General features: G+C 43.2%; 11 protein-coding genes across 11 annotated transcripts; 5 read left to right on the forward strand and 6 right to left on the reverse strand.

Moving 5' to 3' along the window:
- Positions 1-424: 424 nt before the first annotated feature.
- On the forward strand, positions 425-844 carry AOL_s00215g611 (uncharacterized protein; the record flags this gene model as incomplete). Its single annotated transcript, XM_011129813.1, has 2 exons — positions 425-599; positions 657-844. 2 exons carry the CDS (start codon positions 425-427, stop codon positions 842-844), a joined length of 363 nt encoding a protein of 120 aa, XP_011128115.1.
- Positions 845-3,566: 2,722 nt separating this feature from the next.
- Positions 3,567-4,838, reverse strand: AOL_s00215g612 (uncharacterized protein; the record flags this gene model as incomplete). Its single annotated transcript, XM_011129814.1, has 7 exons — positions 3,567-3,789; positions 3,932-4,002; positions 4,210-4,303; positions 4,368-4,401; positions 4,489-4,531; positions 4,614-4,652; positions 4,815-4,838. 7 exons carry the CDS (start codon positions 4,836-4,838, stop codon positions 3,567-3,569), a joined length of 528 nt encoding a protein of 175 aa, XP_011128116.1.
- Positions 4,839-6,683: 1,845 nt separating this feature from the next.
- AOL_s00215g613 (uncharacterized protein) lies at positions 6,684-7,085 on the reverse strand (the record flags this gene model as incomplete). The annotated part of the gene is made up of 1 exon (XM_011129815.1): positions 6,684-7,085. The coding sequence occupies one exon, from the start codon at positions 7,083-7,085 to the stop codon at positions 6,684-6,686; it is 402 nt and encodes a 133-aa protein (XP_011128117.1).
- Positions 7,086-9,009: 1,924 nt separating this feature from the next.
- On the forward strand, positions 9,010-10,267 carry AOL_s00215g614 (uncharacterized protein; the record flags this gene model as incomplete). The annotated part of the gene is made up of 2 exons (XM_011129816.1): positions 9,010-10,161; positions 10,220-10,267. 2 exons carry the CDS (start codon positions 9,010-9,012, stop codon positions 10,265-10,267), a joined length of 1,200 nt encoding a protein of 399 aa, XP_011128118.1.
- A 2,207-nt stretch (positions 10,268-12,474) lies between these two features.
- On the forward strand, positions 12,475-13,483 carry AOL_s00215g615 (uncharacterized protein; the record flags this gene model as incomplete). Its single annotated transcript, XM_011129817.1, has 4 exons — positions 12,475-12,487; positions 12,568-12,945; positions 13,022-13,125; positions 13,193-13,483. 4 exons carry the CDS (start codon positions 12,475-12,477, stop codon positions 13,481-13,483), a joined length of 786 nt encoding a protein of 261 aa, XP_011128119.1.
- A 572-nt stretch (positions 13,484-14,055) lies between these two features.
- On the reverse strand, positions 14,056-14,307 carry AOL_s00215g616 (uncharacterized protein; the record flags this gene model as incomplete). The annotated part of the gene is made up of 2 exons (XM_011129818.1): positions 14,056-14,121; positions 14,194-14,307. The coding sequence occupies 2 exons, from the start codon at positions 14,305-14,307 to the stop codon at positions 14,056-14,058; spliced, it is 180 nt and encodes a 59-aa protein (XP_011128120.1).
- Positions 14,308-14,916: 609 nt separating this feature from the next.
- On the forward strand, positions 14,917-16,593 carry AOL_s00215g617 (uncharacterized protein; the record flags this gene model as incomplete). The annotated part of the gene is made up of 5 exons (XM_011129819.1): positions 14,917-14,943; positions 15,014-15,119; positions 15,179-15,249; positions 15,337-16,374; positions 16,450-16,593. The coding sequence occupies 5 exons, from the start codon at positions 14,917-14,919 to the stop codon at positions 16,591-16,593; spliced, it is 1,386 nt and encodes a 461-aa protein (XP_011128121.1).
- Positions 16,594-20,285: 3,692 nt separating this feature from the next.
- Positions 20,286-21,607, reverse strand: AOL_s00215g618 (uncharacterized protein; the record flags this gene model as incomplete). Its single annotated transcript, XM_011129820.1, has 3 exons — positions 20,286-20,478; positions 20,546-21,214; positions 21,279-21,607. 3 exons carry the CDS (start codon positions 21,605-21,607, stop codon positions 20,286-20,288), a joined length of 1,191 nt encoding a protein of 396 aa, XP_011128122.1.
- Positions 21,608-22,589: 982 nt separating this feature from the next.
- Positions 22,590-23,837, forward strand: AOL_s00215g619 (uncharacterized protein; the record flags this gene model as incomplete). Its single annotated transcript, XM_011129821.1, has 2 exons — positions 22,590-23,199; positions 23,263-23,837. 2 exons carry the CDS (start codon positions 22,590-22,592, stop codon positions 23,835-23,837), a joined length of 1,185 nt encoding a protein of 394 aa, XP_011128123.1.
- A 183-nt stretch (positions 23,838-24,020) lies between these two features.
- On the reverse strand, positions 24,021-26,075 carry AOL_s00215g620 (uncharacterized protein; the record flags this gene model as incomplete). The annotated part of the gene is made up of 4 exons (XM_011129822.1): positions 24,021-24,105; positions 24,155-25,404; positions 25,458-25,525; positions 25,586-26,075. The coding sequence occupies 4 exons, from the start codon at positions 26,073-26,075 to the stop codon at positions 24,021-24,023; spliced, it is 1,893 nt and encodes a 630-aa protein (XP_011128124.1).
- A 409-nt stretch (positions 26,076-26,484) lies between these two features.
- Positions 26,485-27,031, reverse strand: AOL_s00215g621 (uncharacterized protein; the record flags this gene model as incomplete). The annotated part of the gene is made up of 2 exons (XM_011129823.1): positions 26,485-26,816; positions 26,908-27,031. 2 exons carry the CDS (start codon positions 27,029-27,031, stop codon positions 26,485-26,487), a joined length of 456 nt encoding a protein of 151 aa, XP_011128125.1.
- Between the last annotated feature and the right edge of the window lie 559 nt (positions 27,032-27,590).

The raw sequence follows: 27,590 nt of genomic DNA on the forward strand, positions 1-27,590 counted from the left end.
CCCTGCGCTTTTGTCATCCCTGCAATTATTATGTAGCTCAACCGAATCATAAAAATTGAACAAGAAAAAAAAAAAGATTGTATCGGAACCCACCGATGACGGTCCACGCATGGCCAATATGGCAAAAACAAGCTGAAGAAACATGAAGAAGAAATCAGACGGGTCTGACTAACATCAATCTATCGCCGAATATACAGCTATCCTTGCAGCAATCTTTTTCCACCGTCTGTTCCCTTCGATACGGCCGAAAACAAGGGACCTCCTAGACCTTACATTGGTAAATACCAACCAAAACCTCAGCTTGACGATTACCACACAAAAATTTGCAAAAGAATCGTATTAATCAAATTTCTCAATATTCTCTTTACAGCCGTCGGTCGATGACTCCGAACTCGATGCCCTGATAGAAAACCGCACCTCTTCCATGATCCGCTCCGTTGAATCCACTCCGGGCGCTTCCTCTGCGAAAACTCAGATAGCAGTCCAATTCTTCGAAAAGAAGCAAAAGCGAAAAGCATGGTTCAGCACTAAAGATGAGGAAGTATGCTGGGAACAGTGGTTGCTGGACATCACCTTACTATACCCCAGAACCGAGTCTCGTATGCCCTCCTCTTTTTCCTTCTAAAAACGAACATAGCTAATAGAGATGACCTTAGAACGCACCGAAGCTCGAAAGGACATGGAATCCGCCCTCCAACTCGCCATCCTAAAAATCATCGATATAGTAAACAATAATAAAGACCATATCCCTCCGATAACAACCAGCGATTATAATCCGTTTCCTTACAAGATTTTTGTCCCCCAGAAAGGAGATAACTGGGGTGGCAGATTCTTTTCGACATAGACCGAATACTATCATAAAGAGTCATACATACCCAAAACCTTTTGGACTAAAAGGTCAGGGAGTAGACGGATTCTTCACAATTTTGTTTTCCCTTTTGCAAAACCTGGATACCCTTCTTTAAATCGCCAGTATATATACCTTTTTTCTCTTCTCCTTCTTTACCCAAGAGAAGAGTTCACGACAATAGAGCGAGTGGAATCGGGGGGGCTAAAAGCGTGGTCTTTTTTCTTTTCTTTTCTGTTTGGTGGGAGTTCTTTTATTTTTATTTTTTTGGATTGAAGTGACAGATTTCCTTTCTCCTTCTTTTCTACTGTTCTTTCTTTTCTCTGTTCGCAAAAAATATTCTATTCGTTTTCTGCGATAAGAAAAGAAAGAAAAAAAGAACGGTCTTCGATCTATAAAAACGGAAGGGGGTAGTGCTACATTCACATTATTTTTTTTTTCTCTTCTCAGTTTCTTTTGCTTTGCTAACTTGTGATACCCAATCATGTACCCCTTTGCCCTATACCATCCTACGAAAAAGGGAAGGAATTTAAACCCTTCTCATCCTTAATGAGCGTCTTACGAGTTTTCTTGAATCAGTTTAACAAAAACCAAAAAATAGGGGAGGTAGCTATAGAGATGGGGTTCAATATCAGACGCTGTCCTTTTCTAACAGATAAAAGATAAATTAACTCCGACAGAAGGGAAGAAGGGGAGGAATAAAGTATCGAAAACATCGAATCTCAGCAGATGAAATTAAGAAGGCCGGATAGGATGAGATGGAAGAAACAGGAGCATATGCATCATGCAAAAAAACAAAAGGCAGCACCTGACAAAAAAAACAGGCACCGTACTCATGGCAAAGCGCCGACAAGCACGGCGAGACCCACAAGGCTAAGTACCTAATGTTGGGTCGGACGCTACAAGAGGGGTCTAGACGAGCGAGGCGGCTACAGTCCCTCCGGGGATGGTATAGTGCCCGTTTCCAACCCTTGCTTTGCTTCCCAGATATGCTTGCAGGTCTGCTTTTTTGAAATAATTGATTTGGGCAATTTTTTCTTTCAGCTATCCTATTTAGCTATGGAAGACTAGCTAGCTAGCTAGATATTAATTGATATATCAGCTATATACCTATATGGAGCTGAGAGAAAAAGAAGGAAGGGCTGAGACATCGGAGAACTTCGATATGATTATTTTTAGAATTTATTTAAAAAGAAAGAAGAATTATTATACAGATATACTATATAGACTAATAATCGAAAGAAAAGAAGAAAAAATACAAAGCCTGCCTTCGATGGTTGGGGGGAAATCAACAATTAACTTTCAAGAAATGGATAGCTCAGAAGCTCTTTTTGATAGATACTATCTGTAGCTATAGGTATGCGTGAAGCGAATGATATTAGAGATAATGTTAATATCAATATCAGTATTGATAATTATAAGAAACTTCAAATTTAGCGACACAGCTTGATATCGACCTACCCGCTAGGGTCACTTGATCATACGATATGCGTATTCCCTCCTCTCCATTATCGATATCTCGGGAAGAAAGAGAGGGAAAAAAGTTCCCGCTTTCCCTCCTTAAGGCCTTGTCGTCCATTACCCAAACGTAGGAAGCTAGCTACCTAGGTACTTAAGTAGTTAGTATATATAACAACCCACCGGATCGATCACAGCACTGGTATACAAAAATCCCTCCAAGCTGCCGGGTTTGTCGTCGTGCATAAAAAACAAAAAGTAACTAACTAGCTCACCGCTGCGTGTATGTAGCGGGGTAAGTTCCAAATCAAATCAAAACCTGCACTTTCACAAACAGAAAAAAAAATGGATTTAATTAAGTAGCTAGCCCACATAGAAATCAATCAAGAGCATATCCTCCGAAGTATATGCATATAATGCACGAGACTGCATGGTATCTATATATCGATAAGAAATTAGCAAATGTGTGTTTGAGGAAAAAATAATAATGCCAGCTTGGCCTTTTTGATTGCCCCTCTTCTTCCTCCTCCTCCTCCTCCTTCTACATATATCACCAAGATCATGCAGGTTGACATGTCTTACATTTTTCTTTCGACTCTTCTAAGTTATGCATGCATTAGACTGCTCGATATAAAGATCTTAAAATGTGACCAATGGACGGATCGGAAAGTGAGGGATATATCTTTAATAGCTTTACGTCTTTTTTTGAATTTTACGAATGATGAATTCATGAATGGCACTAAGTCAAAAAAAAAAGAGATAGAATCGATTCGAGCCATACGAGAAGGTTACCACCAAAATCTTAGAGCTACAGAATTAGAAAAAAAAATGAGGAAGAGAGAACGTCGAGAATTTTTGTCCATACGGTTACACAAAAGGCCAGATAAAAAAAAACAGAACGTAGATAAACGACAATGGGTATGTGTTTCAAAAAAAAAAAGAAAGAAAAGTAATAAAAAAGAGAATAGGCCAAAAAGAGTAGTAAGGGAAAAAAAAGCCAAGAGAGTTTTTGTACCGTTCAGTGTTTATCACATGTAGTAAGCTTTCGATTTGACAAGAGAGGGGAAAAAAGGCCAGGAAGAAGAAACTCTTCGTCGGGGTAATGAAGCCTCAGAAAGAAAAACGAGTCGTTTATACAAGTACAGTGTTGGCTTTTGTGTACTTATAACCTGCCTTCCATCAACCATTCATATTCATTATCATCCCTCTCCTTCCCTATCAGATCGCCATATACTTTGCCCGTTTTCGAAGATATTATAATTTACTGGACGTGTGGCTTCTCAGCAGCATCGGCCTTAGCACGGAAGCTGGCGGATCCAGCGTTCTGGCCCTTGAAGTAGCGGGCGAAGAGTGGGTAAAGAGCGTTGCGGAAGAGGATCTGGGCACCGCTGAATTGTGGAAGGGCGAGCCAGAGGATGAAGGCGAACTTGAAGAGGTAGTAGAATGGGAACCAGTAGGTGAGGTCAAGACCGGCTTCAAGGACACTAAAAACAAGAAAGAAAGGTGGTTAGTATCTCGGTTTTTTTTGGTTGCAGGAGCTTCTAGCTTCCCAGTTTGGAGGTCATGTGACGTAGAGGGATATTCGCTCTTTCGCCTAAATGTCTCGGTAGAGGAGGGGCTGCATACCTGAGGAAGGAGAAGCAAACCCAGTAGGTCAACCATTGGGTGTCATCGGCTTGCTGGGTGGTGAATAGAGCCTAATAGAGGAAAGCTCCATGTTAGTGTTCGAGTACTTCATCGATAACCTTATCTTGTTCTCCCTAGTCCGAAAATTTTCGGTGGACCGAAATTTTCCGGGCATCTCGAGATGCAGGAGTGATAACACACACACACACACCCACAAATACACCAAATATATTGTATATATCTTTGTGGTTATGTAAGAAAAAGGGAGGGGAAATTACCTGAAGAGAATAGTAGGCAGGGATAACGAAGCCAGCGAGGTTGACAAGGAGTTGGCCTCCCAAGTTAAAGAAGATCAAGACGAAGTACAAAAAGCTGCAAGATAAAGAAAATTAGCAGGGGTGTTTTGGGAGGGGTTACGAAACGAGGATTTGCTCACCCGACGCCTCCAATGACGTATGTCTTTGGAACATCTGTCATTTACAAAAAAAAGCATAGGTTAGGATACGAACTGATTCGATGAATCATAGAATAAAATAGTAAGGTATAAGGGAACGGACTTGTTTGCTTCTCGAGGTTAACGAGATAGGGGTATTTGGAGAGCTAAACGTGGGAGTTAGCAGTGCATGAGATGTATGCAACTCGGTTATGAACCGAGCAAGAGAAGGGAGAGAGAGAGACGAACCTCCTTGTCAAATTGAGTGACACCGTTCTGGAATTGAGCCTACGAATTGTTAGATAATCCATATTGAAAAAGCAGAAGTAGGTGTAGGTGTAATGTAGAAGAAGGTTTGTGTCAGGTATGCACGAGACATCACCAGAACAGTCTTCAATCTACCGAGTTTTCGACACTAGAATAGCGGGGTTGATGGGAGCAAAGGAATACCTGTAGCTTTTCCTGGAATGCCATTATGAATGAATTTCGATAAGGTAGAAATAAAAGGGTCTCTGGAGTATTGGCTAGTTGTATGAAAGGTTTATGATGATGATGATGGTGATGATAAGTTGATAGTTGATAGTGGAGGAGAGAAAGAGGGAGAGGAAGAGAGAGGGAAAGTGGTCAAACGAGGGTTTAAGTTAATATTTGCTGGTGGGGACCAGCAGAACAGCAAAACAGCAGAACAGCGTACTATCACATGTAACTTGGAACATGTAACATTATTCATTCATCTAAACAATCACAGTCAAGTAAGTACCTAAACTCCTCCTCATTGCGGACACAGTCTGATGCAGAGATTTCTCGACCGACCAGTTGTCCTGCAGGTATCAACTAGGTATAAACCTCGAATCGAATGGATCTTAGCTTGCATTCTTGACAGGGTCCCCTTCAACCTTGTTCTCCAATTCGTTTGGTCGATTACCATTCGCTTCCCTGCTTTTTTTTTTTTTTTTTTTTTTTTTCTTCCCTTCCCTTCGTTTCCCTACGCATACCAATTCGTGGCGAATAGGTAATGACCCACGCAAACGTCATTCTCCAGACTCAAAGTCCGGACCAACTCTGATGTCAATTTGATGCTGTTTTTTTTCTTTCGATTCCAACTTGATGCCCAAGATTTAAACAGATTTCGTTTAGATTCTGTCATTCCGTGAACGAAGATGGACCAAGTCGCCCATTAGGAGTATGCAGAGCATCGCGTGCGTCAACGGATGACATGATGAGCGTTTGCATGCATTCGATTCCAAACCGGCTATGCGATATCGATAAGTTCGGTTTCAACAGGGCAGTTGCTGGCGGGGTTAATAAGTTTCTTCCAACACAAAAAAACAATTTAATTAAAGTATCCAACCTTCTGAGGATTGAAGTGGACAGGGTTCTGGAGAGATGAATCGTAAGATGTTTTAGAAAGTGTTTAAGGTGTGAAGCCATTTGGTCGCAGTGCCCTGCTATCCATCGAGTTTCTATAGGTCGGTTCCGGCCCATATGTTACTTAGGTAATATAATACTAGAATTTGTTAAAATATTACGTCTTTGCATCTGTTTGAATCCGCTTGATCTTAATCCATCCAATTCTCACGAATACATAAATTTATAATTCTTCAAAATGTTTCGTATACTAATATATTAAGAAGTGAACAATACATACTAAAGCGGCTAAACTTGGTACCATATGAGAGTATAGTAGCGTAGTAACATTAACATGCTCTGAAATGCCAACGATATCTATAGCTAAGTAAGTACCTAGGTAAGCACTAAGTACTTAATAGATCTATCGATCCAAATAGCTACCCGATACATACACCCGAGTCCAGAATCTAGAGGGGTCGATGCTTATTCTGCACAGATCTCACGTAACAATACTGCGAGTTTTTCTTCCCTTTTCTTTGCTCTTTCAGCGCGTACTCTCGCTATCGTATCCGGATCTTGGAATCGGGCTTGAAGTTTCAATTGCCGTCGTCTTTGTTTCCGAACGAATGCAACATAATGAGGGTAGGGCTTCAGTGCTGGAAGAGGGGCATACGCTATATCCTTGATTATTTTGGCCTTTTCTTTAAATTCTTGAATGCAATGCGGGGATACATCCTTTGAAGAATAGGTCACAAGGAGTAAAAGAAGACGTAAGGTAAAATTCGCATCGTTCCCCGCACAGTGAAGCCTATCAAAAGGGCAGTTGAAATATGTTAGAAGATTGCGAAGGCTTTCGTTAGCCTTTCTGTTCTCATCGATTATCGGAAGAACATTGCGAGCAATAATCTGAGTATCAAAAAAGGGATATTTCAAGAATTTAGCATTTAAACTGGAAAACGCTTTTAAATCCTATCGTCCGCCGTGTCCGATAAGAATGACATCGCGAGAATCCGGAATTATACTGTTGATTTTCTCGGCCAGGTCTTTCTTTTGCGTGCACAGGTTGTATGATTCTCCAAAAATAAACCTTGTCGACACTCTTTTGCGATAATTCGGAGTTCCAGTGGCGAAGTTGTAGGTTGAAATATTTACTTGAGACGAAGTCGACTTCGCAAGATCTTTGGGGTCGAGAATTGCGAGTCCCAGTTGCGAATTAACTTTCTCGAACGAATCTTGCTTAGTGAACTCGAAGCCATTTTCACAGTCTATGGCGATAAGCAAATCGTCTCTCGTATTTTCATACAAGGTAGAATGGGAAGCTTTGGTAAGCCCTAATATTTCTCGTAGGGTTTTAGTATTATCGTCGGCCATGGTAGACTAATGGCTGATATAATACTTTTGTGCTCACACGAGCTCGATTGAGGCGTGATGATGCCTGGAATGCTATACTTCGACCTATTGTAAGGGGCAAACGATCACTTCATAGTTTGAAATAAAAAAAACTCATTGCGAGTGAAGTAAATATATCTCATTTGAAGTCTTAAGTTATAAATGGCAAGCAATAAAATGGAGATAGTTCTGCACGCATGGGAGCCACAATGGTGTGGTTTTGTGTTGGTAGTGGCGGTTTAAGCGTTAATATGCTCCAAATGGCTGGTACAAAGCTTGCAAAGCTCGGACGAATTATTCAGATAGTTAAAGCCTCTTCTTATTTCTGCCCTTTCTCCCTCTATTTTCGTACTCATGTTCATCCTCTTCTTCTATTATTGGGAATATCCGCTGTCTCCCGGCCGTTCCAACATCGCCTCTAAACATTGGTGATATTAAATCAGGTGATAAAGTCGTCGGGCTGAGTGTGAATGTTTCCACCTCCGTCTGCCCTACGTTGAACTTGCTTCGGGCCCCTTTTGACCTAAAAGACGGGTCTTTGAGCTGAAAAGCCTCCCCTGTTTTGTCTGACGGTGCGGGAGAGTGTTTTAGACTAGTTTCAACTTCAAGACGACTGTGGTCGAGGCTGAGGGTGGAGAAGATGAACGAGGAGAAGAAGGAGAAGACAAGGCCAAGGGATAAACCGGCCAGGGCTGCTATTCCCAAGTAGATGTATAATACCTGGGATGATTATCCATGACGTATTCAATTAGCCAATCACTGCAATATGATATATATTTATACTTAAGCAGCAGTTACAATTTCTATAATAGATCGGACATATTATAATTGAATGAGTATGCATACCTCTACTTTCTGCACCAGCCACAGTGGCAGCTGGAGAATATTGACGGTCAAATCGAAAAAATAGACCAGCAGCGACGTTAGAGGTGATATCAGAAACAAAAGGACTGCCAGCCCGAGGTGCAGCGGGACAAGCAAGATGTCGCCAACCGTCATTTGCAGCTAGGTTCTCCTTTGCAGGCTTTGCAAGCTTTGTAATTGGTTGAAGTTATGTAAGAACGTTAACGGGCTCGGACGGGTCTCGGAGACGGTAACATCCATCCGGACTCCCGTACTTCTTTCCTGGCTTGTGGTGGTGTGGTGAGGTTATATACGATTTACGATCCAAGCAAAAGGCTGGAATGCAAATGGATCAAGTGTCTCCCTTTGGGCTGCGTGCATGTCGTATCATATCATACGCTCAGGCGGGACAACCCCGAAGTCCGTTCTGGTCTCAAAGGGGAGTTAGTATAACATGCATTTGGAATCAAATTAAAAGGGTAACCACGAATTGGAATTTAAACCGAGATGTTCTTTTTTATTTTATTTATTTTATCTCAATAAGCGTCTATCCTTTCGTGGATAGACCTCGTTAGCTGCAGCTTTTATATCGAATTCAGGCGTTACTGTGTGCTGGCCTGCATACTACTTGTGCCAGACCGGCACTAGCCATTGCGATTGCATATAAACCGTCTACTGCTGCATTTGCCCCTCCTTTCTCCCCCCAAAGCACCGGGATAGTGACTTGCAGATGAAGTATCTTTCGATGAATGCTACAGCCACTATCTCCAGAATTGAATGCCATTCCGATGTCGTGAAAACATTCGGGTTCGTTGTGCATTTGAAGTCGAATTGAACATAACATTAGTAACGTAACTTGACTGCGCTGAGGCATGCCAAGCCCAACCAACCACTGCACAATCCAATCCAATCCAACCCAATCCAACCCAACCAAACCTCGTCAACGTTAAACCTCCCACCAGCTCAACAGCTCGCCAGCTAACCAGCTCACAAACAGACTACCTCCCCTCTGCAGTCTCCACTTGGGTTCTACAAGACAGGGACAAGGTCAAGATAGGTCAAGATGGGAAACGCTCAATCTCAGGAGGGCCAGTCCGGCTTGACTGGCTCGCAGCCGGGTAGTTCCAGCTCCTCAAGGTCTGATCGGTCCCACCATCACCACTTCCCCCACTCCTCAGGAACACACCATACCCGCCGCCCGCCACAGAGGAAGAACAGTCTCTCAGCTGCTCCTCTTAAGGCTGCTCCTACAACATCTACTACTCAAGAGCACGGGGTCTTACTCAGTGCCGATATACCGTCTGCCAGGGGATTGACGACTCCTTCCTCTGCCGCCGAAAAGCTACTTGATATAAGTATCTCGGCCACACCGTCCGTGGATCCTTCCCCTTTACGAACAATGGATATTACCGGTGCTTCTATTCCCAAAATGTCCATCCAGGACCCCAGTGTCCCGGACAAAATAGACACTCTTATTAGCGTCGATGTGCCCGCTCCGTCCCGTCGAAGGAACAGCTTTGGCAGCGCTACAACAGTAGACACCGTCGAACTCGACGAGATGAACATTGACGACACAAAAGCGATCCCCACGACCATTGAATGGACCGAAGGAGGCAAGAAGGTTTATGTTACGGGTTCATTCTCGGGCTGGAAGAAAAAGTTTAGACTCATTAGGAGCGAAGGCCATCTATCCACCGTCGTACCATTGCCGCCTGGTACCCATCATCTCAAATTCTTGGTTGACGGCCAGATGAGGATTTCGGATTCATATCCAACTGCCGTTGATTCTGCTGGTATCTTGGTAAACTACATTGAAGTAATAGCAGATGATATGCCACCTCTCGAGCGCCAATTATCCACCGTTTCCGCTGAGAAGGCTCCGGAACCACCCCAGAACATGCTGAATAGCACCAACAATTCCTTCATCCAGGCTCATGTCCAACCTGCCAGACGATATACCTCAGAAATTCCAGCATTTTTGGAAGATCTGGAAGAAAAACAGGAGCAGTATGGTAGAAACTTTGATTCGCAGTTACCGCCGCCGCCATCGTTACCCATGATTCTTAGCAAGGTCATCTTAAACGGTGCAAATACGATACGCGATGATAGTAGTGTTTTGCCCATTCCGAATCATGTTGTTTTGAATCATTTGGCGACGAGTTCAATTAGGAACCAAGTTCTAGCGATCAGCGCGACTACGAGGTATAAGAAAAAGGTTAGTTGCTCCTCATCATTCACCCGTGGAATTGTATCCGCTGACAATAGCTATGTAGTACGTCAGCACAATTCTTTACAAGGCTACCTCCACCTCGGACGATTGAGCGTCTACTTTCACTACGGCCTAATAGTTCCCTTCCTTCCTTCCACTTTCGCCTTTTTTTTACCTCTGTCGTTAATGATATACACTTTGTAAATGCCTCATCATGGGGTTTTGTTACTAACGTTTTAGACGAACCTGTTTCCTTTCCTCTTTCTTTTTGTTTAGGCTTAACTCCTGAGTCCTCATTAATGATGGCGACAGAAACATGCAGCGTGAGCGACTTGGATTTTGTAAATACTGGGTAACTCTTGTTTTTTGATTCCTTTTTTCCTTTCCCTCTTTTCATTTGTCTTTTTTTTGATTATGGTAAAATGGCGTCGCTGGGAGGGATTATTTGTTTCTGAACGACACGGTATACCTTGGAGGATATGAAATGATATGGAACTTTTTTTAAAAAAGAAAAGACAAAGAATATTAAAAGTACATACTTTGGGGGAAGGATTGAGTGATATTGCTTTTAATATTTCTCCCGGTGTATGGTAGTTTGGATATTCGAATCTTCAGTTCAGTTTTAAATTTATTGTCTTTGGGACGTAAATCTATCTAGCTAGGTATGTGTGAGCAAGACCAATATAAACCTCTCTATGGTTTAGTATACTAGTATACTAGTAGGGAGCTATGCGAATAGAAGCGAAAGCCGTAGCAGTATATGTTATATAATACAACTAAAGTAATTCTAACGGATTTACAATAGTTAACAAGTGGTACATTACTCGCAAATTGTTTAAATATTTTCACAACTTTTACAACTTTATGCGGTTTGCTGGCTCTGTCGTAGATTACGATAATAATGGTACTGTATAGACCTAGAATGTGAACAAGCATCTATGAAATTAATGGAGGGGCCCTGCAGACGCCAAGTATAGGGATTGGTTATGTGTGTGCGTGAAAGGTCTCTTCACTTTAAGCGTATGAAAACTGGGGCGTATTATATATCGTGAAGCAATGAGGCCCTACATATTCCTAATCTTGAATAGATATGCAGATACACTTGCATCTATAGCATTAAGGTGAGACATATACTGGTACCTTTGATTGCCCTAGCCTTATCGTTTTGAAGACTTCGGGCCAAGATACTTGTTTGCTTAATGTGCTGTCGCAAAGTTATTTAAACGGATCTGCATGTAATAATACCAGGCGAGGTGGTGAGGCTTCGTTGTACCAATTTATATTGTTTAGAGTTCGCGTACTGATGTTTTGAGAATACTTGTAGCGGGTCCTCCCGGTTTTGAATCCTTTGGGATTTTTTAATTTTTTTATTAGCATCTGCGGCCGAGGGGGTGTTTTGGGTGAAATATATCATTTTGATCATTGACGAAGCTTAAGCCTCGCAGCTGCGATAGCCTCGGACGGGACACGAGTATATTCGAATATCTGTGTTGGTTGGCCAAAATCCAACGTATTATCGTCGATAAAAGCACCGGAACTTAGGTATTATTATCGAGGATGGTACTATATTGTAGTATCGTCAGTTCTGGATGTATGTATACTGGGTTACCTAATTGCCAAAAAAAAAAAAAAAGGGAAAATCAGAATAGCCATGTGATGAATCAAATTCCAGATCTCCGATTTTATAATTGACTTTAGTTGACTTCGTCGTCAGCTTCGCCGCCTCGGTGGGACTGCGCCTCGCCGCACCGCGGAGGGGTTGTGTATAAATGTAGTGGCTAAGCCAAGCAATGGTCTTGCAGGGGCCAACGTCATGCCTTTGTTAGCCCCCATGTCCTGTCCTCACTTTGAAGATTGCTTGCTTGTTACTAAGTACTCAACTTGCTTCCGTATTCCGAGAAACCCAACCAAACCACATTGGCTAAAATAAAACAAAGCTGACCCGCTTTTGCCCTTTTTTCTCTCCCATTCTTACTTTTACCTGGGCTTCCTCAATCTCCGACATTTCGAACCTTCAAATCTCGACATTTCAGCATCTTCGGAACTCAAGCGAGCCGATTGTTTTAATTGCTTCCATAGTGATCCGGTCCACCCCGCGCTGCCCGCAACACTTCTGTAGCTAGCTCGTGGCATTTGCATTTAACGTTATTGAGAAGCCAACATCGCCAGCCTCATCTCATACCCTCTCAAAGCATCGCACATCCACTCTCAACATTAACATCGCACTCTTCTATACGTCTACATATCGTCCATTCTCTCCTTCCACGTTCTACCGATCTACTAGAGAGAAGAGCCTCATCTCGTTAAAATACCGTCAAGATGAGTTGGGCAGGTATGTCATCTTACACCGTTACCACCTTATGCTTATTTTCAACGTTATTCCTCCGATAATAACGATAATAATGTCAACAGGCTTCAAGAAAACCGTCAACAGGGCGACCACCCAGGTCATGATGAAGGCCGGTCAAATAGAACGCACCAACGACCGAGAATACGAAGTCGAAGAGCGTCGTTTCCGAGTCATGGAAGCTGCGGCAAATAACCTCCAAAAGGAAGCAAAGGGTTATCTGGACTCCCTGCGTGCCATGACTGCCTCGCAAATGCGTATTGCGGAAACTATCGATTCATTTTATGGGGATAGCGGAGCTAAAGATGGAGTTAGTCGGAGTTATAGACAGGCGGTTGAGGAGTTGGATCTTGAGACTATTAAGGCTTTGGACGGACCTTATAGGACGACAGTTTTGGAACCGATTTCCAGGTTTTGTGCTTATTTCCCGGATATTAATGAGTGTGAGTGTTTTTTTATCTCAATTTGCTTTTATGTAGTTTTTGCAATAGGGAGGATTATGCTGACATAGTGGATTAGGTGTCAAGAAGCGTAATAACAAGCTACTTGATTACGATGCTCTACGGAATAAGGTGAAGAAGCTTGTCGAGAAGCCAGATCAGGACCCAACAAAATTGCCAAGGGTGCGTTATATCAAACCTATTAAGCCTCAAACGGTGTATTTACTAACTAGTTGGATATTCAAAACAGGCGGAAAAAGAAGCTCAGATGGCCAAGGAAATCTACGAAGCGCTAAACGACCAACTCCAGACGGAACTTCCGAAGCTTATTGAGCTGAGAGTACCATATCTCGACCCGTCGTTCGAAGCACTAGTCAAGATCCAGTTAAGATTCTGTGCAGAGGCATATTCGCGGATGGCACAGGTACAGCAGTATTTAGATGCCAATACACGGGAGGAATATGCACAGGGACAATTGGACTCCAGAGTTGAGCAGGTATTGCAAGAGATTCGGGATTTGAGTATTGCAGGTGGTGCATAAAGTGGAATCCTTTGTTTTGGCGCTTGGTATCTATATACTTGTGTGGGCAGCGTGTCGTTCGTTCTTATTCCTTGGTTTTGTTTTTAGTATGCTCTATTTTGATAAGTTGGCGGAATGATGGTATTGATTCATGGCGTATTATTATTACCTCAATGGAAGCAACTTGCATATTAGGCTATCGCCTGGGAATTCGTGTCGCAGTTGTATTTCTTATTTGAATTGCTTTGATCTGAGGAGTTTCTTAGGGTCTCTCCGCTGTCGAGTTCGGGTGGTGACATTTGCAGTATATATCCTATATATTCCCGTAGTCTCGTTCCCATCCCTGGTGTTTTGGAAATTGTTCGCTGGAAAAGCCGTCTTGAATTTCTTTATACAACTTCCAAGAATGTGTTAAATGTACAATAATATCCCACTTCGGATTTGAGTTCCTGCTGATGATGACATCCCGACTGCCCCGTTGATCTCTTCAAGCTCCCTCCATTCTCTCATCGTTGGCTGTATCCTCGAAAGAATCACAGGCGTATAGCTCTATACATTCCAACCACTCACTAATTTCGGAGTAAGTGATGGGTCTAATGGTCGAACGGGTGCCTCCATCCGAGTAATACTGGGCCGTCCTTCTTCGCTCTGTACATCAACTGTTCCGCTCCAACAAAACCTTATTAGCCCCCATCGGCATCGGGTAATCGGATAAACGATGGATAACGTACGAAGAACCACATGCTAGCACCTAATCCTGTTGCGAATAATCGGTACACAGGTCGGGCAGGGTGGATGTGGATTGGGTGTCCGCCATGAGGCCGAGCGCCGTGTCCGCCGGCCATTGTAGTTTCTAACACGAACAGTTTTGGTTAGAAATTGAAATTGAACATAAGGATATTTGAAATACGTACCTTGTGTATGAAAAAAATGGCCCAGATCGTGAACGGTGGTTGAAGAGAAGGTTTTGAAGATGTTTGATTCGGAAGTTCAATGGCGACGTCGGGTGTTATTGAATCGGAGATATTTGGATTGGACGGTGCGGCAAATAGCTCAAAACGGCAAGCGTGGATTTAAGCGCGCGTGTGAAATATGGTGCTGAGTCAGTCAAAGGGAAAGTGTGAGTAAATGCCCCTCCATTTTATTTAGTGGGGAAAGCTCGCCCCTCTGCTCAGTTCCTCTTCTTCCCCTTGCTTTTACTATTATCAACAATCACCATCGCTTCGAATTCGCAGAAATTGCCAACTGTTCGAGTCGCAAAAAAATCACTAATTGGAACAGTTACTGGTTTAATTGTTTCTACCTCGATATAAACTCTTTCTTTTGATGTAGGTTATCTTATCCGCAGTTTGCGCGACTTTTTCATGCAGCTGCATTGCTGATTAGTCGTTTTTCTGTGCATACTAATGACTCTTCAATAGACAGAAAAGCTATACCCACTAGCTCAAATCAATATGCTTGACGTCAATTCCTTTATCACTGTACGATCCTTTCTATCACCTCCAGCGATAAATTTACAGTTTCCCGGATTATACTTATTCGTTATCGCAGGAACGTGGTGGAGATCCAGAGGCGATCCGTGAGTCGCAGAGGAGGAGACATAAGCCAGTTGAGGATGTTGATGCTATTATCGCACTCTTCAAGGCTTCCCGAGAAGGTAGATCCGCCTAGTACCTTAGTCTGTGGGAATCGAATGCTGATTTACTTGTGGAATAGCTACCTACGCCGTTACTCAGACTGGTGCAAAGATCAACGATGCTCAAAAGCAAATTGGACTTCGCAAGAAGGTGGTTTATTATTCTTCCCCTAGAATCTTTATGGTCACTAGCGAAGGTTATCGGTTGCTAATGCGAAAACGGCGGGATGTCATCTAGGCCAAGGAAGATGCGACTGAATTCCTCGAACTAAAGATTTCCCTGGAAAAGGAGAAGAAGGAACTGGAAGTTATCGCCAAACAAGCCGAGGCCGAGCTAAACCGAAAGCTCTCCACCATTGGAAACTTTGTTCACGACAGCGTCCCCATTAGCGATAACGAGGATAACAACGCTTTAATACGAGAATGGAAACCCGAGGGCACCACTGTCGAGGCGAAGGAGGGAATTCTCTCTCACCATGAAGTCCTAACAAGACTTGACGGCTACGACCCAGAGCGTGGAGCAAAGATCGTTGGCCACAGAGGATATTTCTTGAAGATGTGGGGTCTCCTTCTCAACCAAGCGCTTATCAACTACGGTCTCGAATTCTTGATGAACAAGGGTTACACTCCGATTTCCACTCCTCAGTTCATGAACAAGGAATACATGGCCAAGACCGCACAGCTCGAGCAATTCGACGAGGAGCTGTACAAGGTTGTTGATGGCGACGATGAGAAATATCTAATTGCTACCTCCGAGCAGCCTATCTCTGCCCTCCACGCCGATGAATGGTTCACCACTGCCGATGTTCCAAAACGCTATGCCGGTTTCTCCAGCTGTTACCGTCGTGAAGCTGGTTCTCACGGCAAAGACGCCTGGGGTATCTTCCGTGTCCACCAGTTCGAAAAGGTTGAACAATTCGTTCTCTGTGATCCCGAAAAGTCTTGGGAGGAATTCGACAAGATGATCAGCTACTCCGAGGAATTCTACCGATCCCTCGGCCTGCCGTACCGTGTTGTTGCGATTGTCAGCGGGGCGTTAAATAATGCCGCCTCTAAGAAATATGATCTTGAAGCTTGGTTCCCGTTCCAAGGTGAATACAAGGAACTAGTTTCTTGCAGCAACTGTACAGATTATCAGAGCAGAAGCTTGGAGATTCGATACGGAGCCAAGACACAGACCGACACCGTGAAGAAGTACGTTCATGCTTTGAACTCGACTTTGACGGCTACGGAGAGAGCTATGTGCTGTATCTTGGAGAACTATCAAACACCAGAGGTAGGTTTTCTGTTTGGTTAGAATGAGGGACACTTCGTGGGAACCCCGAGTACTAATATAGTTTGTGTTTGATAGGGATTTAACGTTCCAGAGGTTCTACGAAAATACTTGCCAGGAAATCCGGAGTTTTTGCCGTTTACAAAGGAGTTGCCAAAAGATACTACCAGTGAGAAGAAGAAGAACCAGCAGCTTAAGGTTGTTGGTAAGAAGCAAGCTTAGACGGGTAGTCATTTATTGACTTTCCCTTTTCTCTCTCTCTTTCCCTTTTACATTTTCTTATAGTTGTAACTCTATACCATTTTCACTTTTTTTGGCATAACCGAGGGTGTTTGGACGTGGAACCGAAAAAGCGAGATGGCTTTGAAAGAAAATTCACCTTGATTTTAGTGAATCTCCTGTCTTGGTCCGAATCGTCAGTCGCTCTCTTCTAAGAATAGGGCTACCTATCTAGAGATGCCGTAAAGCAGTAGTAGTTCATAATGAATGCAAGCTGTCCTCGAGGCTAGAATACACGCTCGGATGTATCATCTCACCTACAGAGTAATCTGTTTGCAGAATTTTGCGTCCATTCTCTCGAATCCAGACCCAATCGTAGACATAACTATAATCCATTTTCTTAACGAATCAATCTTGATCTTTTTTCCTACTAATCGCCAGAGAGTTCCCTGGTCTGGATATCTAGAAAGCACTAGTACTAGTTATACAAGGGCATAGGCTATCATGATGAAGAGCACACATGAAAACGCATGCGTAGCTTAGACGCATATATATTCTAGTTCTTTTTACAGTTATCTGCTAGCATAAAGAGGTGATTAAATCCTCGGGGTCATTTACCTAGGAGTATAAATATTCACTCTCAATTCACATATTCCATCAAGCACATTTACGCCTCATCGCCGTGGTGCTGCCTCAACCCTCACGATTGAAAAGTACTACGCTTCGACGGTTCATTTTAACCATATTCAGCTATTATAGTAAAGACGGTTGTATGATTCTCTTGTGCCCCCGGTAGAAAAAATATAATACATTCTCTTTGAGGTGTTCCTTAGCTTTGGGGTTTAATCAAGCCGATTCTTTCTCTATACACTATATATATATAAAGTTCGCAACGACGTTTTCCGAGACCTGAATCTCCAAAATATGGCTAGGTATATACACACACCTTCTATCGTATCATTGCATGCACGATGCTCAAATTTGGTGTATAACGCCAGGGCTGTGTGGAGAGTATACACACACATAGCTATGCCGTTTGCTACACTCTAGCTAGCTAGCAAGCAATCAAGCAATATGTTCAATCTACAAATTGATGGACAAAATTATATATCTCAATAGCGAGATCCATAGCATGGAGCTAGTCTAGTTTTACATGGAGCAATAGCCGGAGTAGCGCTTCTTGGTCAGTTGGAATGCTGCTAGACAATTACAATAACTTTTTAGAGCCCAAATGGTGATATTACCCATGAATATGTTCTTTGGTATATAATTACATTATATATTTATCATTTCCGACGGTAAGCTCTCCCAAACCAGCTATGAGTTCTATCTCAAAAGGTTCTGCACAGATATGGGTCTGGAAATTGATGCGAATATGATGGCAATATCAATCTACAATGGGGTACGTAAGAGAACATCGAGATCGATTGGTAGTTGAAAAAAGCGAGTTATTTCTGCAGTATACTTAATTTATTTATCACATCTCAAGCTCGGGGACCTGTTAATTACTAGAAGAAAGATCAATGAGAATCCGAAACGATGAAAGTTCGAGCAGCTGTCGTCTTCATTACTCACCCGTCAATGCAATCACGTAATGGTCTGATTGAGGTCAACAATCTTGATATTCATCCGAAGTACATTGCGAGTATTAGAGCTTTTCTGAATTGTCACCAGTAAGTCTCAGGGCAATAAAACACAGTACTGAACTTGCACTCTCACATATAGGAATACCGATAGCAAGTTCTTATTACCATACTATGCCTAACGACTGAACTAGATATTATATTCCGCAAAGCCCCCAATTTAACCAGATGAACAAGATCGATCTCTCCACCTCGTCACGATGCTTGGCTACATTTGTTGTGGATGAAGGTTAAAAACGCATATGCTCGCATCTAGCCCCCGGGGCAGAAGCTAGCAGAACCAGATTTTTTATATATGATATGCCCGGCTGAAAGAGGTCATCTTCCTTCAATTAATGGCGCATATTGACCAATATATGACAAAGCGGAGGAGACTAAACGGCAGCGCTAGGGGCTAAAGGGTTCACCACTACAGTAAACTGATCAGATGTGATTCCTAAAAGATACCGGAGCCGCTGTCACGACTGGCGCCATATAATGTATGAGACAACCGGGCCTGTTTCAAAGACATGAATTAGAGAGAAAGAGTATATGCAATCCTACAAGCCCCGAAGTATGCTATATATAGGCTACTTTCGACGAACGATCGATACGATTCATGATACCTCATGTATCTATTATCCGCTCTCGATAAATCGGTGACGGGAGCTGTAAACGTTGCTGGTGAGAATTCAAGTGCGAAAGGCCTCTGCAGTGGTATTTCTCTAGAGGTAAATATATCTATTTTCACCGAACTGATATGTCCAAGTTAACTTTGGGTAGAACTGCCTAAGTAGTATATATATACACAAGTACATAAGAACAGGTCTAAGTATTGAGAGGAAGAGTGAAGCTTATAATTTCATAAATTAGCTAGCCAGTTTTCTAAACTTAAAAATATGTTTCGAATTTATCGATATCTCTGTTGTGTTCATTTAATGCATTTCGTACCTATTAAATACAATCCGCAAAAGAATTATACCAATCGTATATTATCAGCCGTCGACGAAAGATTAGCCAATTACAAGGACTATTGCTGGTTGGACGTCAACGTGCAAGGCATCTGTTGTCGTGTCAAATGCTATTTGATGGATGTCGGTATTGAAATAACAAAAACAAGAAACTTTAAGAAACTCTCAAAGATATAGCAAATCGCTACCACGAAATCCATAGTTATATATGTATGCTCCAGATTCCATTACACAGAAGTAATCTCCGCTAGCAAATCTAATGAAGCATGAAGTTACAATGCATAGCGCGTTGAAATAAGCTTCGGAAATGTCGTAAACAACACCAAAAAACCCCAACTAAGCGAAGTCCCAATCGCGACTTGACTTCATAAACTGTGCAATTACTGGAAACGAGTACCTAGATACAGAAATATTGGTGAGCTCTGTAAGCCATGATGCTACAAATTGGCTCGAAGTTAACGATGCATCGCGTTGAGAAATGCTTGTATAGCTTAGTGGTAGAGCGTTGCACTTGTAATGCAAAGGTCACCTGTTCAATCCAGGTTATGAGCATATGAACACACCTTCTTTTTTGGTCCAGGAGGCTAAGGATCTTTTTTTTTATATCTTTTTTTGGTCATATACTTCAAAACTAAGGATATGGAAGCACAAGCCATTGTGAATTTTGTCGTAGTTTTAATATCGCATAAGCTTGCGCCGGATTTCATTTATGCCGGGCATTGTAATTCGAGATGTGATGAGGGGATAGTGTATCTTCTGAGGTATCCTATCATTTTATAATTAACTTCGTGAACTTGCATTTACAGTTACGACTGCCACTACTGACTTTAGCGCCTTGGCCTTAAAATCATATCATACCATGGCCATGTAATTAGTTAACTAAGCAGTTATATTTAATTCACGATTTTAAGATGCATCGGATTCAATAGTTATGTATGCATATTCCAAAGACCAACTCGCTACTATAGAATAGTTCCAAAATTTAAAAAACAAAATTGTACATTACATATACATTTCGAACTCCAACCAAATGCTGCAAAACTTATACTATATTAGATCTATATATAACCTCACTCAAACCGTGTCTTCAACAGCTAACAGCCTAAAGCGCTCCATCAAATCCAAGACATGGCCCGACGATATTGGATTTGTAAATCTCATAAGTACCAACACGGGGTCCAGTATACTCTCCACTAGGACGACCCTTTGGACACTGTTCAGAGGCACCAGAAGGAGCAGTATCATAAGAGTAGTATCTTCTACAAGTCCATACACCATCCCTTTCGCTAAGTACACTATAGAGAGAGACAAAATTAATTCTGGTTCTAAGCACCAATAATAGTATTTGGAGGTGAAACTTACGCAGTATACAGAACGTCTTTGATTTCATATGCCATCTCACAGCAGAGGCTGTGAGTATATTCGGAAGCACCATCACCGGGAAGTATAGGCTCGTTAATTGGCGAATAGGCTGCCCTCCTGCCTGGTGTGACGACGTATTGGACCAATCTTGACTTTGCTAGAAGACTAGTGCATTGCGGTCTAAAAGCCAATGTCTTGGTACTCGTGATAGTTGGTTCTGGAAGCACTGATGTTTTGGTGACTACATTGGTGCTGGTGATTGTCGCCGTGGTAGGGCTATAAGTGGTAGCCTTGGCAGTCTCTGTCGTACTGACGGTGACTGTGATATATTTGGTATTTGTTTTAGTCTCAGTGGTTTGAGTTTGGACGGTGTTAGAGTTGACTGAAGTAGCGGTGACGGTGACGGTGGGAGTTGGGAGTTCCAGGCAAGAGCAGGCCTTAGAGATAACGCTAGGGGCAAAGCCACCGATAAAAGGGGGTACTTTAATATTTCGCTTCTCGGCCTCGACGTCCCGCTTAGCAGCAGCAGCCGTGGTGTACGTAGTGGTGGTAACAGTCTTAGCGGCCGGGGTGGAAAAGACTGTAGTTGTAGAGTCCACAATGAGTGTGTCTGTAGCTACAATGGTGGGTAGTGTAGCAATTACTTCTGTCTCTGCGAATGTGAGGACACTGATTGTCTAGTTAGTATAACATATCAACCGTAATTGGGCTCTTTTATGAACTTATAGCTTACTCTGTAGCAGCTGTGACAATTGCCGTGATCGTCTCCTCAACCGTAGCTGTAGTTGTAGTATAAGTTTGAACTACTTGCGTGGCTGGAATAGAAACTGTCCCAATTTTTAAATAAGAACTACAGAACGCAGTTGCCTGTTGTACTTTGAGAAGTTCAACGATCTTCTTGATCGGTTGGCAAAACGATAGACCTCGCTCTTCAAGAGGCGATGAAAGGGAATTTGAAACTGGCGAACGGCGGTCAATCATCGCGCCTTTGATGACGATAGCAGAGGCTAGAGGGCTGATGCCCGCGAAGAGCACGGCGCCTGAAAGGAATTTCGAATGCATTATTAATTAATAGTTATTGATTATATATAGAGTAGTATATGAAAAAAGAAGTAGTATGCCGGGATGGCTATTGATTGCTTTGCTTCCCTGAAACTGATTTGAAAAGAGTATTTAAACCTGCGAAATGCTAGGGTATTTAAAGATCTAATGGAGTCTCGAAATCACGATAATCGATAAACTATAAACCTCATAGTTATTAGCGAGAAACGGTAGAGCCAAGGATATTGCGAGTGTTGTTCTGTTGCATTGCAGTGAGGCGCTCAAAAACTAACCTTTTTCCGGAAGTGCGAGTTTAAGCCCCCTTGTATCGCTTAAAAGGAAAAGTCTGGGGGTACCGGGTGGATATATTTAGAGCTCGCAGAATGCATATCGAAATGGAGATTTTCTGTAGTGTGACGTCTGTAAAAATCTCTTCCTTCACGGTAGGGAGAATTCTTGGCCAAGCCTAGCCAGGCTGCAGGGAAGGTTTGATGGAAGGTTTGCTAAATTGAACGCAGCTGCGCAGTACCTGTGCGACGAATCATGACAACAGATCGATCAGAGCTCTGTGCGGCATATGCACGATATGAACCAATTACCTTTGCAATCTCTTGAGAAGCCCTTGCTACTCCTCATTTATTGCCTGTGGGGCCTGTACCTTTTAGGGCCGGCATACGACTATTCACGTCGACAAGTTAAAAATGTGTATGGCATGTATTCGGATGTCGCCTTTCTTAATGCTACGTAATATGGCTCAAGTCGTGTGTTGACACTGTTGGAGCTTCGCAAAATGAACCTAATCCGGACTAGCTCATAACCATCCCTGCCAGAATTTCCAATCCAAAAGCTCCAACCGACCGTGACACTATTATCAAACCTGCATCATCTCTTCAACATACAACTTCTCCACGGCTGCCTTCCCTTGCATCTCTAATCTATCATCCGATATCTACTAGCCCATTTACATTGAGCGGCTGAAAAGCATACACACCTCGCTTACAATATGGCCGACGCCGATACAGCCCTTGCGACACTGGCTCCAGAGTCCGACGCGCAGGGAGAAGTAGTCGATGCCTCAACAGACACGACAGTCGCCCTCAAATCCAACGACACAGCTGTAGCGCCAACCAAGAAACGTCGGCGACCTGCGAGACCCCAAGTCGACATCGCTACATTCAAACCTGGCGAGATACCCCAGCAGACCGGTACTGTTTGGAACATCTGGTACAACAAGTGGTCCGGTGGCGATCGAGAGGACAAGTACATCTCGAAACACCACGCCGAGGGCCGTTGCAACGTCGCTAAAGATTCTGGCTATACGAAAGCTGATCGGGTGCCTGGATCTTACTTTTGTCTCTTCTTTGCACGTGGATTATGTCCCCATGGCCATCAGTGCGAATACCTCCACCGATTACCGACGATTCACGACCTATTCAACCCTAACATTGATTCCTTCGGTCGAGACAAACATTCGGATTATCGTGATGATATGGGTGGTGTCGGTAGTTTTATGAGGCAGAATAGGACGTTGTATATTGGAAGAATACACGTGAGCGACGATATCGAAGAAATCGTTGCTCGGCATTTCGCCGAATGGGGCCAAGTTGAGAGAAGTACGTGTTAAATTCATACTTTCAAATTGTGATTACATGCACTAACGCAAAAATATTTAATAGTAAGAGTTTTAAACTCCCGTGGTGTCGCGTTCGTTACATACACCAACGAAGCCAATGCTCAATTCGCTAAGGAAGCGATGGCGCATCAGTCGCTCGACCATAACGAAATTCTGAACGTCAGATGGGCTACGGTAGATCCTAATCCGCTAGCACAGGCCCGTGATAAGAGGAGGATAGAAGAGCAGGCTGCAGAGGCAATTAGGCGGGCTCTACCAGCGGAATATGTGGCAGAGTTAGAAGGCAAGGACCCTGAGGCGAGGAAAAGAAGAAAGATGGAGAGCGGGTTCGGTCTCCAGGGTTTTGAAGCTCCCGAGGAGATCTGGTATAACAGAGGCGCTGATGCTGTAAATCCTGTTGGCAGACAGGGTTACGAAGAGTTAGAAGGCATGGAGAGAGCAGGATTTATCGAGGCTCCGCCACCAGAAGAGAAAGGCGGGATCTTGTCAGGAAGTACTCTCGCAGCGCTGAAAAACTATGCACAGCAGACACAAAGTAGCAGTAGCGTAAAAGTAGCAGAGAAGGTAACAGGTGGAGGACCCTTAGTCGCTTATGGCAGCGATGATGATAGCGACTAAATTGTCATGTTGCGCATAAATTGTGGTTTCCAACGCTTAATGTATAATAGAAATCATAGATATGAATTGATGATACCCAATTTCCGACATAATCTGAGCTCCTTGACGCCATGTATGAACAAATTAGAAATAAAATATGTACGCCACCCAACCCGTAATTGCTCTTAACTATACCACTACACACTACACGAGTATCTTGGACATGTATGGTCCATCGAGGAAATACCCAAGGCTAGCATAGTACTTTCGTACACCCACACCACTGATACTATTCGAAAGTTAGCATTAATCCCTACAATCAAATCTGATGCACTTACACGCTTATCTTTTCGCTACCATGCTCATCTCTCGCTATTCTCTCTGCTTCCTCCATCAACAAGGTTCCGAAGCCTTGGTGCTGGAATTTCTTCGGATTTCTTCCGTGGACTGGTACTGCGCTTCCGTAAACATGGAGCTCTCGTACCAAACTTGTGGGCTGACCAGTAAGCTCAGGCCTGAAGGTTCTATCGGAACATTTTCTCAGTCTTAACAACCCAATCAAGATATCCTGCTTAGGGTCCTCATATGAAAGGAACGTCTCCCAGCCTCCATTCGCGGTATAGTCCCTTCGAATCAACTCGACTTGGTCTGGTCGAACTTTGTGTTTAATTTCCTGGATACCAACTTCTCGTGTTCTGACGTCACGACAAGTTGTTCCAAAATCCTTCATTCTCGCCAGCGCTAACTCTCTCAGATTACCATTCTCAACACCGGATGTCACCAGTGGCATGGGGATATCCCGCTGCACACGGTAGATTCTCGTCCATGGGGGCACCAGAGCCATGATCCTAGCCACTAAGTCAATCAAGGCGTTTGGTGTATAATTCTTGTACCTCCCCGTTCGCCAAAGCTCGTACAACCCCGTTCCTCTGATCACTAAGGTAGGGTAGATTTTCAAGCCGTCCGTTCTGAACTCAGGATTCTCAAAGTACTCTCTAAATTGGTCCAAATCTCTTTCCATACCACAGTTCGGTAGATCCGGCATCATGTGCGAAACAACTTTGTATCCCGTATCCTTCGCTAGCTTAAATGTTTCGCACACAGCTTTAACGGTATGACCTCGGTTCGTATCTCGTGCAACGTCTTCATACAAACTCTGGACACCGATTTCGAGACGTGTGCAGCCGTACCGAAGCATAGACGAAAGATGGGTATCGAGACAGTAATCAGGCCGTGTTTCAATTGTAATTCCAACACACTTCGTCTGTGATTGTTCGGCAAACTGGACCGCTTCATCAACGTTTTCCGTCGTATGCCCAGAGAGGGCATTGTGGAGGCTGCTGATAAACCAATCCCTATAAGATTCCGGAAGGGACATGAATGTACCTCCCATGATGATGTATTCGACTTTATCGACGCTATGACCAAGTTGTCGAAGCTGTTCAACTCTACCACGGGCCTGTTCGAAGGGGTCATAACGGGCTCGGATCGCTCGCATGCTTGTAGGCTCGTAACCGGTGTACGATTGTGTGCTGTATTCAAAGTCGGAATCCGGCCCACCAGGGCAGTAGACACAAATATTCCCAGTCTAGAAAGTTATTAGAAATTTACCAAAGATTTGTGGGAGTAGGTGCGACATACGAATGCGATGTGGGGGCATCTGTGCGGCTTGCACATAACAGCTACCACAGCAATACCAGAGCTTGTTCCTGAAATAAAATATCTTTAGCTCCGACTTCCTCATGAAATTGAAGACTTTTGTTACATACTAACTGGCTTCGCCACCAGTTTAGGCACTATATACTTCTTATAATGCTCTGGAACAGCTGCAATAATGTCGGTCAATGGTGGCGTCCTTGTGAGCTTGAACTTTTTTGCAATAGTTCCCCGTAAAGAGTTCAAGTTAACATCTTTTCCTTTCCCGCCCGACTCTTCATGAAGCTGGATAAGGTGGTTGGCGACGGCGGCGCATGCTTGGGCATATCTTTCGGATTCAGACGTAGTGGGGCCTTTCTCTTTGGCCTTAAGGCCGGTATGGTGGGCGACCATGACGAAGGTTTTAACGATTACTGGAGATGACAATCCAGTGGTATCAGCTCTATCGAGTTCTGTGGTACTGATATGTGGGGATATCTCGAACTGGGGATTTGATGCTGTGATATCGATGAATGATGATTGGAGAACAGGCTTGTGGGACCAAAAAATTAAGAAAAATGACTGGGAGAGCTTGCTTGCCTCCCCCAGGGATCTCGGGAGCATTGGATCTATTCCGGGAAGAATGACAACAAAAACAACACAGGAATATCAACAGGAAAAAATATTGTATTTGCTTGGATAAGGAACACAATCATAGACTAGACATCAATGACAAGGTCTCATCGAAGCGGCAAGCATCTTAGTATCAATAAAATAAGGGGAAGCTTGAATGATGGCAATACGGCCAAGACCTCTGTTAAATCAATCAATCAAAGGGAATTGGGGCAAGTATGCTTGGAAGGCAGTACAGTGGCGAGAATAGAAGCAACCATAAGTTCTGGCAGATGCTGTTGGGTGCAAATCTGTACCTATGCGCAATATTGTTAGAAAATCATGAAATGGTTCGCGAAGTACTAGTACATACTTTCAAAGTCAATACATTAAAAGAGGTTGTTGAAGGAGTTGGAACTGATTATCTGGAAGTTGATTTGTTGCGAAGGGCCTCGAGGCAGCGAGCCGCTTTGCAAGTTTTCATCATGCAGCACCTAAGGTGCTTTTGAATGGGTGCGGGTTTTTCCAACAGCATGTCTGTCGGGTGTGATTCAGTGTCGAGGAATAATTGCTTCTGGACACTCCCGTGTCCTGATTCATTAGCGGCTTTGTTCTTGGCCTTAAGAACCCAATAATACTTGGTCGTTTCATTTTGGATCCTCTTTTCAACCTCCAGGTTGGTCTGATAAACAACCAGACGAACTGATGGAAATTTTGTTCTCTTTGACACCTTCTTCGTCTGTGGACCTAGAACTAGAGGCCCGGTGGCTAGTTAGACTAACGCATAACTCTTCCGTTTAATTACTTCCTTAGTCTACACTTCTTAGGCTCGGGTAATACTAACGGTGTTTCGAAAAATCTAGTATCTTTCTAGAAGGTTTCTCCAAGGAAACTCTCCTCAAAATAGTCCCGTCACTTCGACGAATGATTTTGGCAACGTGCTGCTGTTGTTGCTTGTTGTAAACCATTTTCTAAAACGACAAAGTATTTCTTAGTCTTAGATCTTAGAGGATTCCTCACAAAAAAAAAACGCTCGGAATGAAAGTTAGTCGAGTTACATACCAATAGTTGAGCAATGGATACAATTAGAAGGGGTTTATTTCTAATTGGACGAAGCTTTGGGAGAAAACACGCTCAATCGCAAGGGTTTGAACGAAATGAAGACAGAACCGGAGAAGTATTCAATTGAACGTATCTGTGAATATTCGATGGGGAGCAAAGGGCAGAACTTGGTTGATGAAAATTGTGAGATGATAGATCTCAAAATATCGATGTCGGTTCGGGAGCAAACACTAGAGTTAAGTTTCGTGTTAGAATTGCGAGCGCTTGCGATTGATGATTGCCTTCACGCGCACGATGAGATCATAATCATATCATACTTACGGTGGATATTTTGAAGTGTCTCCTATTAGTACACTATGTAGAGTGCTAGATGTCTATGCTCTTCTAGAATTGCAGTGATTAGGAGGATGGAGTGAGAGTGAAATAGAAGAGATGCATTTCTTGTGAGCTTGGGGAAGATGGCAA

Source organism: Orbilia oligospora (genome assembly GCF_000225545.1).
Source record: "Orbilia oligospora ATCC 24927 unplaced genomic scaffold scaffold00215, whole genome shotgun sequence".
Taxonomy (NCBI): Eukaryota; Fungi; Ascomycota; class Orbiliomycetes; order Orbiliales; family Orbiliaceae; genus Orbilia; species Orbilia oligospora.